General features: G+C 34.6%; 1 protein-coding gene across 3 annotated transcripts in view; it reads left to right on the plus strand.

The window, feature by feature from the left end:
• Positions 1-13,754, plus strand: part of CSMD3 (CUB and Sushi multiple domains 3) — a 1,246,722-nt gene that overhangs the window by 1,052,312 nt on the left and 180,656 nt on the right. For 2 of the 3 annotated variants that reach the window (XM_066265798.1, XM_066265799.1), the window contains 3 exons: positions 10,348-10,461; positions 10,967-11,062; positions 12,621-12,824. In XM_066265798.1, coding sequence (XP_066121895.1) covers positions 10,348-10,461; positions 10,967-11,062; positions 12,621-12,824 — 414 coding nt within the window. The remainder of the gene's footprint in view (positions 1-10,347; positions 10,462-10,966; positions 11,063-12,620; positions 12,825-13,754) is intronic. The other variant, XM_066265800.1, reaches the window with a different exon arrangement.

Below are 13,754 nucleotides of genomic sequence, written 5' to 3' on the forward strand. Positions count from 1 at the left end.
CTCAGCTTCATCCATCCTCCTTTTAATTCTTTCCATTGTGGTCTTCATTTCTGATATTGTATTTGTCACCTCCGACTGATTCTTTTTTAATATTTCAATGTCCTTTTTTATACTTGCTATCTCTTTATTTAGGTGTTTGTAATGACCATCCATTGTTGTTCTAAGATCCATAAACATCCTAACAATTATTATTCTAAACTCTGCATCTGGCAGTTTGGTTATTTCCATATCACTCAGTTCCTTTTCTGGAGATTTCTCTTGTGGTTTCATTTGGATTACACTTCTCTGTCTTCTTATTATGTCTTTGTGTTTGGGTATGTTGTTTTAGGGCTGGTTGAGTTTAGGTTTGGTGTTGTCTGCCTCCAATTTTCAGTTGTGCTATTTCTAGGTCTTCTTGGGTTGGCATTAGTTGTTGTTTGTAATCTACTGTCAAGTTTGGCTTTTCTAGTAGAGCTGCTTTGAAGTCTTGATTTCTTTGTTTTCTTCTGAGTTATCTCCTAGGTTGTCTTGTTTACTGATCTCTGCAGGGGGCTTATTTGAAACTGTATCCAGGAATGTGGTGGGTGTAATCTGAGACTCTGAAGGCCTGATCTGCCAGTTACTCTCAGGGGGGGGCTTTTGCCCCTTCAGTAGGGGGAGGTGTATCTCAGATCTCCATGGAGACCTGAGTTATTGCCCTTCCTCCCCACTTCTTGTTTTCAGCTGTGTCTTCTTGCGCTGATTGGAGCTGGAGCGATATCTTGAGCTCTGGAAAGACTTATCTTGTGTTATGTGGAAGAATCAACCCCTCCCTCAGCTATGGCCACCTCCAGCACTGGATGAGTCAGCTTCTCAGATCCTCCCATGCATTCCTCTGCCAGTCACCATCTGTCTCTCTCTCCCCTCTTTTCTTTTGGAAAACTAGCCAGCCCTTTCAACACACCTCATTCCCAGGTCCCCAGGCAAGTGGCTGTGAGTGATATTTATTACTTTCTTCCTTGGAATGAAAGCCTTTCTGGGCTCTCAGCCTCACAACCCCTTTGTTCCTGTAAGCAGGGGAGACTCACCCCTCCTTGGCGCTCCCTACCAGGCTCAGTGTGGCTTCTTCTTTACTCCTTGGTTTTTGAGAGCTGTTCTTTTAGTCCAGAGTTGGTTTTTCACATTGATTGTTCCTAAATTAATTTGTAATCCAGTTTGGTGGTGTGAGCTGGGAGTCTGTGCATCTATCTGCCTACTCCACTGCCATCTTCAGGTCTCCCCCAAAGTGTTTTACATGTATAATTTATGTACTATTCATGTCAGTCCTTCTAGGTTAGACTTACTTATTATCCCTAATTTATTATTTCTTTCTTTCTTTATTTTTTACAGACACAGAGAGTCAGAGAAAGGGATAAATGGGAACAGACAGACAGGAACAAAGAGAGATGAGAAGCATTAATCATCAGTTTTTTGTTGCAACACCTTCATTGTTCATTGATTGCTTTCTCATATGTGCCTTGACTGTGGGTCATCAGCAGACTGAGTAACCCCTTGCTCAAGCCAGCAACCTTGGGTCCAAGCTGGTGAGCTTTGCTCAAACCAGATGAGCCCACGCTCAAGCTGGTGACCTCGGGTTCTTGAACCTGGGTCCTGTGCATCCCCGTCTGATGCTCTATCCACTCTGCCACTGCCTGATCTGGCTATCCCTAATTTATTGATGAGGAAATTGTGGCATGGAAAGGTAAAGTAACTTGTGTAGTATATCCTGGGTTCAATCTTAAAAAAATCTGATTCCAGAATCTGAATCCTTCACTCTTTATTAGGTAGTAATGTATCAGGGCATTTCAGACTCATGAATAGTAACTTGAAAGCATTAGTCCTTTTAAATTTGCTAAGCAGGAGATGTTGAAAATCTTTAAACTGCTTTATCCATTCTGTCCTGGAGCAAAGAAAGCTTGCCATTTTAGTATCTTGTTATTATAATTAGTAAGGCAGCACCAATCTGACTAGTGGAACTACCACTGCCCAGAGAGACCTACTAGAATTCTTACCCAAATTTGAACCTTTTACATTAGAGCAAGTTTGAATCATACCTGAATTCACCATAAGCTTAGACATTCTAATCTTAACTTAATCAATCATCATCTTCCACAGAAGTTTTAGATTAGTTCAGAGATTTATTTTTTTCCCTTCTCAGACTACTGTGCCATTTAAATACTCTGTGATATATATCCTTCTGAAACAAACAAAATTGAAACCCTTCTTTATTTAAACTCAATTTTTATTTTTTATTCAATAACTCCAATTTGATCACTGAATTATAGTAATCATGTTCATGTTTGTTTTATTACCTCATTTAAAGTTAATTAATTACTAAATCAGTAAACCTCTGTAAAGTATGCTAACTATTTTGATGGCAGAAGAATCAAATGTAGTTTCCAAAAGTCCCTGACTTGCTTAGGCCCTGGTAAAACATTTCAGCAATATTCCAGAATAGAATTTAGTGGAAAAGGGAACTTTTAACTTCTCTAGTCTATGTTTATATTGTAAAAAAAAAGAATCCACAGCTCTCTGGGCACTGAAACATTTAGTGCTTTATGCCACACTTCAGGTATACATTTTCCACAATGAAACTTTCAGAGTGACTGTTGGTCTGCAGAGAGTATTCTAAAAATTTAACTAAAGTGGGCAATAGACATATAAAGAGATGCTCAATCTCACTAACTATCAGAGAAACACAAATTAAAATTACAATGAAATATCACCTCATGCCTGTCAGAATGCCAATCATCAATAAATCAACAAACAAGTGTTGGCAAGGATGTGGAGAAAAGGGATCCCTCATGCACTGTTGGTGGGAATGCAGTTTGGTGCAACCACTATGAAAACAGTATGAAGTTACCTCAAAAAATTAAAAATGAAACTGCCTTATGACCCAGCAATTCCTCTTCTGAAATATATCCAAAGGAACCCAAAACACCACTTTGAAGCAATATATACACCCCCATATTCATTGCAGCATTGTTTACAATAGCCAAGATTTGAAAGCAGCCCAAATGTCTATCAGCAGATGAGTGGATAAAAAGCTGTGGTACATCTACACTACTTGGCTAAAAAATGAAGTGATTCTTACCTTTTCAGACAGCATGGATGAACCTGGAAGTACTATGCTAAGTCTTATATGTGGAATCTCATGAACAAATTAAACTAACAAACAAAATAGAAACAGACTCTTAAAGACAGATAACAGAATGACAGCTTTCAGAGGTGAGGGGGTTTGTGGGGCTGTGTAAAAAGGGTGAAATTATAAAGTAAAAAAAAAACCCTCACAGGAAGACAACAGTATGGTGATTAACATTGGGAAAGGGAGTAGGAGGGTGGGTAAGAAAGGATAAAGAGGGGGTAAATGGTGATGGAAGAAAACTTGACTTGGGGTGGTGAATACAGGATACAATATACAAATGAGGTTTTATAAAATTATGCACCAGAAACCTATATCATTTGATTAATCAATATCACTCTGATAAATTCAATAAAGATTTAAAAATTACTTATTTAAAAAAATAAAAATTTAACCATACAAGTACTCAGGAGCTTATTTTTGGCATCCCAAGAACTCTCCCATCATTTATTGATTTACATTTGTTTGGGCTAAATTAAGCAGAATGGTCAAAGTTAAGAGTTAAGTGAATATGAACAAAGGATTAAGGATTTGATAGAGTGTGGTGGAGACTAGGAAACAAGTACTCTTTGAAATTTATTTAAATGAAAATTTATACTATGCAACACTTTCTATTAAAGAGAACCCTTTCTTTTTGTCTTGGATGTGTATGATGTTGTTAAAATTAGTTGTCAAATAAGTCTTGCTTTATCTACAAAGAAGAGTAGATAGATATGTTGTGGTGAAAGAGCACCAGAATATTACTAAAGAGTGGTCCAGAAATCTTAGTACCTGCATTTTGCCTAAGAAAGATTTCAGAGCCAAGACTCAAATGCAAGCAAACATTTATTTAGAAAGTCACAGAGGTAGAGGAAGTAAGCTGTGGAAGAAGTGAGCCCATTGGGCTGTGTGGGCTAAAGAAACAAGTAATGAAGGCAGAAGAGGAGGCTTTGAAGCTTAGGAGAAAGAAAGGCAAAGGTAAGGCACTTGGGGAAGGAAGAAAGAGGAAAGGCATGGTTGTGCTCCAGAGAGACAGTGCCTGAGAAGGAGACAGGAAAAGAGGAAAGTGTGCAAGAGACAGAGAAAGAGAGAGACAGAGACAGAGAGAGACAGAGACAGAGAGAGAGAGAGAACAGCATCTTCCATCCTGAGAATTTTTACTCCCTCTCTAAAGGTAAGGACCTTAGGGGATAACCCAGTGGAGCGTTGTAATATAATATTGATCCGCTTTTCCAGGTCTGTCTTTTCAGGATCATGGTCTCTACTGATTGGTCAGTCTAGAGGAGGGGGGTCATTACTCCTTGCAGCTTTTCTTGATGCCAGCCATGTTGTCACCTTGCCTGGACTTGCCACTTTTCTGAGCTTGGAACTGAAACAAAACTGAGGTCCAGATATTATCTCTAGTTTGATCAAAACTTTGTCTCTGTAGTCAACAGACCTGAAGAGGCTCTGTCATGTGAGGTTACTCTGCAGCCCATTTGTTCCTCCTCTAAGGGGGTTTGCCACATGACTAATGACATGCTAGTGGAGGAAAGGTCAGGGGAGAGTCCAAAATGCATGAAAGGCCAGGGGCTCTGACCAGTTAGATCAGTGGTTATAGTTTCATTCTACTATACCAAGATTATGGGTTCAATCTTCTGTCAGGATGTCAAGATAAATACAAGAAGTAACCAATGAATGCATAAATAATTGGGAAAATTAATTAATGTCTCTCTCTTTTACTCTTTGTCTCTCTCTCTCTCTCTCAAATCAATAAATAAAAAACAGTTTAAAAAAACGGCAGGGGATCTAAATTGCATGATTAGTAATAGACTAGAGGAAGAAAGGTCATGTTGGGGGCAAGGTCCCACCCTATAATTGTTAATGGCCAGGCACCCAGGGCTTGGTGACCTTCCATACCTGGCCTCTCTTTACTACTCTGCTCCTGCCTGCCTAACTTTCTACTACAGATAAGACAGTACCAGAGCAACCAAATGGCACCGCGATTGGCCCACCATGAAAGCTGGAACGCCCACTAGTGGGTGGGAGGGACCAGGTTGACCAGCACTGCGAAAGTGGGTGTTTTTTATAAAAAGGTTCACCATCACGGATGTAGGCAAATGAACCAGAAAAAAATTTTAAGTCAGGTTAAAAATTCTACCAAAACTATTTAAATTAAAGGTTTTCTCTATTTATGTTACTTGATCAGATTTTTAAATGATTTTTTAAAAATCTAAATTATGAATTTTCATAAAACGCAGCTGGACTTCCCCCAAATGTTGCCCATTAGAGACTGGTAGAGAAGAATGGTAGAGAGATAAGTTTCTACCTGAATGATTACACACAATTAATGGGTTCTAAGAACAGGGACCTTTTATTATGTATTAGTTACCTTTTTAACTCTAGCAGTTAGCTCAGTTCCTGGTACATCATAAGGCAGAATCAACAAATATTAGTTAAATTAATAAATTCTATTCTAGAATAAAATATATAGTAACTAAGAGGCTCATAACTAATTTTAAGTGTAATAGATTATATGCATAGTCTTATTTGTTGGGCGATTTTATGTTTTTTGTTATGTTTTGTTATTGTTTTTGTATTTTTCTGAAGCTGGAAACAGGGAGGCAGTCAGACAGACTCCCGCATGCGCCCAACCGGATCCACCTGGCATGCCCACCAGGGGGCGATGCTCTGCCCATCCGGGGCGTCGCTCTGTCACGACCAGAGCCACTCTAGCGCCTGGGGCAGAGGCCAAGGAGCCATCCCCAGCACCCAGGCCATCTTTTGCTCCAATGGAGCCTTGGCTGCGGGAGGGGAAGAGAGAGACAGAGAGGAAGGAGAGGAGGAGGGGTGGAGAAGCAGATGGGCGCCTCTCCTGTGTGCCTGGCCCGGAATCGAAGTTTTTTTTCTTTTTCTTACTAGGCTTTCCTTTTTTTTCATTTTTTAGCTTGCAGTAATACATATAATGGTATAAAAATGGCTTTTTAAACAAAAATGTTATAATGTTTTTACATGTTATACACTTAGAGCAGAAAAAAATCCTTTAAAATGTTGTTTCTCTTAAGAAACAGCTTAGTGTTGACAGCCTACTCTAACAGCCTAAGAGCAAAGTGCTTTTCATATCCACATGCACAACTCCAGAGAAAGGGAAAGCAACCTGGAGCTAGATGTATAGGAGTAACTCTGTTGGAAACTAAGAAATTGAAGGTAGAGTGATGCTAATAATTCCAGAAGGCATAATCAGCCCAGGCTGAGGGAGTTACAGTTTTAGAAATAAAAGCATGTTCTAGCCCCTAAGTTCTTTAACATCTAGATCAGTGTTAAAATGTTTTTGTTTATTTTTGTTTTAAAGAGGATGTAATCATGACTTCAATACAAATAAAAAATAAACATTATAAATTTTTTTATTGAAGACATGAATTAGTGAGGGAGCCAATAATATGTACAGTGGTTTGAATGAGAATTCAAATAACTAAAGATGATAGATGATAGATCGATAGATAGATAATAGATAAAATGAATTTACAAATAGGTTCAAAACAGACTTGTCCATTAAACAGTAATCTGTTGCCTTTACCACAGCCCAAATAAACACAGGTAAGTCAGAGAACATGCTAGATAAATCTTGCTTACCAAAAAACAATATCCAGTTATCTTTTGGGCTCCTTGAAGTCTTTCACAATTTTTTCAGACATCATTCTCAAACACACAAATGGTACAGTTGGCCACTCACAATATTTTACAAGCAGAAGGTCTACTGCTATCTGCATATAAGAAAAATAAGTAAATGAAGACATTTAAAGACATAATGGTGAAGCAAACGCAAGGGTTACCATTTAATTCTTGAGATTTCTGGCTGAAAAGGGGGCTTTGGTTCAGAATTGTAATATATCAGCTCATTTAGACAATAGTTAACCTGATAATGTGTAAAAAAACAGATTTACTATGCAAATGTTCTTATTCTTCATACTACAAAAAATGTATTTAAAATGTATTTTAATATTTTATCTTTGATATAATGATTCTGTATCCTCTCAGAATAACATTTTTATTTCATAAGAACTATTTTTAATTTAACATTTTCATTGGCCAAGGGAAGAGGGTTTAGGGAGATGGGTGAATAAAGTGAAGAGAAATATAGGCAATAATATTGTGATAGGTTTGTATGGTGCCAGATGATGACTAGACTTAGTGGTGTGATCACATTGTGAGGTATAAAAATATCAAATCACTATATTATACACCTGTAATTAATATAACTAATATTGCATACCAATCACACTTAAATAAATAAAAACAGTAGTTATATGAAAACAAGAAAATACAAATAATAAAATAAAATTTTCTTTGGTCATGTTAACACAGAATTAAGTTAGGTCATCATTAAAGAAAAGTAATTTACTGATTGCTTTATGAGGTGGCTTGGACACTCTCCTCCCTAACCCCTTCCTTACATTTCTTAATTTTTCTTAACCTCACTTCAGAATTACTAAAATAAATTACAGGTTTTACTCAAAAGGGCATGTCACATAGGTGTTTTTTTTTTTAGTTAACATACTGGAAATAAATGGAATTAATGGCAATATTGTTAAAAGTCATAGCCTACATATCTAATTTTCAGATTATAGGAAACTCTGGTTTATTTGTAGAGAAATAACAATTGAACAAGAGACCTACAGAAAAGAAAAAGGGAGGTTGTTTGTTTTTCCTTAGAAAAAGCTCTTGGATCAGTGTGTATTTTGGTTGTTTTAGATATTGTTTGTAAATGCAACAATTTGCTTGGACATGGTGTATTCTTGCTAATGAAAATCTGAGGTACTTAGGCATAAACAGTAAAGGATGTTGAATCTTAATGTGGTGTTTTTTCTGACTCCCAAAATGATATAGAGAACCAATGTTATCTGTCAAGATCTTTGTTGCGCAGTGTACTTGATTTAGAAAAGTTCCTGTGATTATTTCCTGCATATGGAAAGACAATGGCAGTGACTGTATCATAATAGAACCTGTTGTGTTTTTTATTCTTTTGTTATTTATTTTTTATTGAATTGATTGGGATGACATTGGTTAATAAAATCAAAGAGTTTTCAGGTGTACAGCTCCATACACACCATCTGGACACTGCACTGTGCATTCACCACCCCAAGTCAGGTCCCCTCCATCACTCTCTATCCTCACTCAGCCCCCCTCCACCTCTCCCAAGCCGCCTCTCTCTCCTGCAATCCGCACATTGTTGTCTTTGTCTGTAAATCTTTTCCTCTGCCTAATCCCTTTACCATTTTCACCCAGCCCCCCAACCCTCATCCCCTCTGACAGCTGTCAGTCTGTTCTCTGTATCTATGAGTCGTTTTCTCTTTTGTTAAAAACATTTGAAAGCAAATCATTCACCCACCAATCTAAACAAATGGAAAAACAGAAAACAAAAATTTTCTTCATATCTTTTGTAGTATTTTTTGAAATAGCTTGGGATTTGGTCCACATATGGATCTTTTAAGAAGGCCTAAATTAAAAATGTTTTCTATGACTTGAAAACTATTAAAATAATTGACTACATATATATGATTTAAGAGAAATGTAGTAAATTTGCTTTCATGACTTCTAGAATATGTTTTAAGGAGGATTATTTATAAAATTAGCATTTCGATGTTCAGGAATTGTTCAAAGCATCTCCATCATCTTTTACCCCACAAAGAACTGGACTGAGATTACCAGCTTATTTTTTTAGCAGGCCAATAATATAAGTACAGCTTTGTATACAGTATCTGTGTATGTGTTCATATGCAAGCGTCAGCATGTTATGAATGATGTCTTCATAGAACCATCAAAGAGAGTTCATAACCTTGATTTAAAATGTAAAATATGAAGAACTTTTAAGATACACAGTTTAATTACAGTAATGTGATTTTGAATTTATACAAGCTACCTTGCTTTTACATTATTAATCTTTAAAAAATCATGCTTTTAAACCCCCACAATATTTTTTTATCTAACAAATGTTTTAATAATAATTTTTATTATTAATTTCCTTTTTTTAACACAGGGTGATCTCTGTTCTGGAACAGGGTCTTTTAATTTAAAGTTTGGGTAGTTTCTGCAAAGAAATTTAGTACACAATTTAAGAAAAAGTATAAAATGGAATAAAAAAAAAGGCAATTATAAAACTCCCTTGCTAAGTACTTCAGATCTGTACTTACCATGAAAAAGCAGTCACTTCATAAAATTTCATAATATCTCAATTGCCGAGGAATTGTAAATACTACTTTTTCTTTACTTGGACAGAGATTAAAAATAAATGTTTAGAAATCACTTTTAACTTAAAATGTGATTTAAACACTGTACCTGAAAGTAAGTTGCTGATATTTTTTCAGTGAAATGATTATTCATGATGGGACAGGATTTTAAAATCAATCTAGCCCTGGCCAGTTGGCTCAGTGGTAGAGCGTTGGCCTGGCATGTGGATGTCCTGGGTTTGATTCTCCATCAGGGCACACAGGAGAAGCAACTGTCTGCTTCTCCACCCCCCTCCCTTCCCTTCTCTATCTCTTTACCTCCTATAGCGATGGCTTGGTTGGAACAAGTTGGTCCCAGGTGCTGAGGATGGCTCGATGGCCTTGCCTCAGGTGCTAAAATAGCTCAGTTGTGGAGAAATGGAGCAATGCCCGAGATGGGCAGGGCATTGCTCCCTAGTCGGCTTGCAGGGTATATTCTGGTTGGGGCACATGCTGGAGTCTATCTCTCTACCCCCCAACTTCTCACTTAAGAAAAAATTTTAAAAAGGAAAAATAAAGAAAAAAAATCAATAAAAAAATTTCCCCAAATTAAAACTATCAATCTCATATCAAAGAGGAGAAGAATATTAGAAAAAGAAAGGAGAGTCACAAAGTGAGAAGACCCAAACCACCAATGGAAAAAAAAAAAAAAAAAGCAGTCATTTTAAAGCATTAATCACCAACCTTATGATTTGTGATCTAAATTAAATGTTCTATCCATTTCATTAATTTTTTAAAAATAGTCTTCTTAAAATTTTACTGTGTTTAGGCCACGGTCATTACTTTTATGACCTGAAATACACGTGTCAGGCATGTCAACCAATTGGCACCTATCCTTTTTTTAGAGGTAGGAAAAAAAGATGAGTATTATGTTGTAATCCTTTGTTCTCTCTCTCCTCCTCTTTCTATTTTGTTTTTTGTTTTTCTGTTTTTGTTTTTGGATGGTTGGTGATTTGTTTGCTTCTCCTGGTTCCTGTTGATCAGTGGTGTTTGGCCAGTTTGTATTTTTCCAGACATCACTCCACGATGTTGTTGAGGTGTATGATGGGCCAACTCAGCAATCTGCTCTGTTATCTTCCCTCTCAGGATCCCATTCAGGTATCCTTTAATAGAACTGCCATGCATCAGTTATTGATTAAAGACTGCCTTTGATTGATATTGTAGTGAAAGTTGAGATTTATATCATCCATACTAGAGATAAAGTAAACTGAAAATAGAATTACTCATTATTTAAACCAAAAAAAAAAGAGTAGAAACACAATAGTAAATCAAATGCTTGAAAAAAATATAACCAACTATTTGCTAGAATTGTAATCGAGTGAATACAATATTTAGTCACTGAGTCTATGGTGTTTAATGTAATATAAAATATTTAAAGATTCTTTAAATAATGAAGCAATAAGTATTACAATGTAATTAAAGCCTGACAGTACAAAAGTTGCAATTTTAGCTCAACCCAAAGAAAATATATTGTAGTGGTAGAATATAGTAATTTGATAGAACATAGATTCACATTTTCAGATGACAGTGTAAATTAATGTAATGTGTTAGGTTTACTGAATGAAACTATTTATGATATCTTAGTGTTTGTTTTGTTGAGTAGGAGAATCACTTCCACTGAGTTCAGGTAATCAGATCACAATTCGATTTACTTCAGTTGGACCAATAACAGCTAAGGGATTTCACTTTGTTTATCAAGGTAAGTGACCCGGTAGCCTAGAAACACACTAAGGAATGATATGAGTTGCCATCTGTGTTCAGAGTTATTGAATGATCAGATTCTCATCATTGTATAGGAGAGATAAAAGTTGTTTTCATTTTAACAGTTTTGCCCTGTTCCTTCCCCATCACTAAAGCACTATTCCCTTGACCAAAGTCAAAAAATACCTATTGCTTTCAGCGTCATTATCAAGTTAATTGTTTGACTTTCCTTTCTTCCAACATATTGTTTTTAAAACATTTATTTTTAACTGACAATTCTTTACTTTGGACATACTCTATTTTATCATAGTTTAGACTCTAAATTGAACTGTACAAAATTTTGTGCTGATGTACTTAGACATGCCAAGGAAATCATTACTCCATTCTAAAATTTTAGTTTCTCATTCTCTCAAGAAAATTCAAATGTTCTTCATGGCTATTATATATTTTTGTGCAATTGAACATTGTTTTACACGATTTTTCTCTCCTCTTATAGACAGTATTCCACATTATCATTAAACTAAATTGAGATTTCATTTAAAATATTTTGTTTTAGTTACATACAATCATGTAGTATTCTTAAATGTATTTTGAACTTTCTAAGAAATTTATAATCATTTGTGATTTGATATTTTTATTGAGCCCTTATATTCCATTTATAAGACTGGTTATACTATTATATTGTTTCATTATCCATAGAATTATCTCTGTAAACAATGTGAGGTATTATGAATTTTTAAAAGGCACTATTAAAATTAAGTTACAGTTATTTATGTCACATAATAAGAATCAATGAATTTGGAATTCATCATATCATTTTTTGGGCTGTTGTCAAACTCTTTAATCCATCTGTATGTGTTTTAAAAAGAAAAAACATCCTGTTATCATTCTATTTTATTAAACCAAAAAGAGTCACAAGTAAAAGACATAACCGTAATTCTAAATGCAACTTCAAAGTTGATATTGTATGATTATTAAAAGATAAACATCTATTGTTGTTAATCTGTCTGACTACTTAGCCTGACTGTAGTTCAAGTCTTCGTCTATAACATGTTTTGAACAACTAAGTTTGTAAATATGCTATGAAATTTAAAAGGTTTTACATTTGCTTTTTCAAAACAATGTTTATAAGGAACAACTATTGAAAAAATTGTAACATTACCTCATATAATTTGGCACATATTTTTTGAACTCAGAATCCCAGTTTAAAAAGAAAAAAATATATCATTCAATTATTATCCTTTAAATTGAAATCCATAACTCAAAGTACTTTGTAATATTAGTGAGAGTTTGATAAAATAAAAATTGAAAAAATATTTAGTTGATGTTTAAAAGATCAAAGCAATATGTTTTTAACTAAAAAATATTGATGACAATACCCATTTTAATTATAATTTATTTTGTATTAATTTTAAAACTTTTAGAAATGAATTGAAATTTTTAATGGAAATTTTGATGAGAAGTGATTTCTTTGAAAACTTTTTAAATAGTTACATTTTGAAATCTGTATTTCTCTACCAAGTATGAAGTTGAAATCAATAATTGTTTGTATGCAGCTGTTCCTAGAACAAGTTCCACACAGTGCAGTTCTGTGCCTGAACCAAGATTTGGAAGAAGGATTGGCAATGAATTTGCAGTCGGTTCTTTGGTTCTTTTTGAATGTAATCCAGGATATATTCTCCATGGATCGATTGCAATTAGGTGTGACACAGTACCCAATTCTTTAGCCCAATGGAATGATTCTTTACCGACCTGTATTGGTGAGTATGCAAATTTGTATGCTTTGTGATTATACATACTTTATATAAAAATTAGTTATCTTGCATCTTTCAGTGTTTCTGTATCAAATCCAGTAGTTGTACATTAATTTTAATTACTTTATTAGTTATAATGTACCTACATAAGTAAATTAGAGTGGATATATGATGCAGTTGAGGTATGCTGCTATCTATGAAAAATATTTTGTGTTTATTAGCTGGAATGTTTCCTCACTCATTGACTTATATAGATGAAATATACATCATATTTCTAATAACAGAATTTAAATGCTCTTATTAATGAATTATTGAAATAAATATTTTTATTTTAAAAAGTCTATGTAAATATTTCTATGTCAACATGTAAAGAATTTGCATGTCTTTAAAGGATCACTGAGCTGAAATTTTGGGACATATTTTACTTTGGCATCAAAAGAATTAGAAAATAGCATGTGGGAGTCTGTCTGACTGTCTCTCCCCGTTTCCAGCTTCAGAAAAATACAAAAAAAAAAAAAAAGAAAAAAGAATTAGAAAATAGGCATTAGTGAATAAATGTGTTTTTCCCCTCTATTATTAGTTATAAATATTTTTAGAAATATAAAATAAACAATTTCCCCAGTTTTTTACCAATACAGGGTTAGCCCAAAATCTTATTGTTTCAAGGTTTATTTTTGCAATACTATATCCAATTTAAATTGATTAATATAATATATAATAATTCATGGTTTTTTTGCCCTGCTGAGTTACATGAGACAGACAAATATTTTCTAAATAATAAAAAAATAATTTAGAATCATATAGTATTTCAGGATTGTTATGGAGACTTAGTTTTTATAAAATTTTATAAATGTGTAAAATATAGACAGTTAGGAAGTTGCTTTCTTCTCTGTCTCAAGAGCATTTCTGGAAGTTTTCTTTTTTTAATTATCAGTA

This window comes from Saccopteryx bilineata, chromosome 3 (genome assembly GCF_036850765.1).
Source record: "Saccopteryx bilineata isolate mSacBil1 chromosome 3, mSacBil1_pri_phased_curated, whole genome shotgun sequence".
Lineage (NCBI taxonomy): Eukaryota > Metazoa > Chordata > Mammalia > Chiroptera > Emballonuridae > Saccopteryx > Saccopteryx bilineata.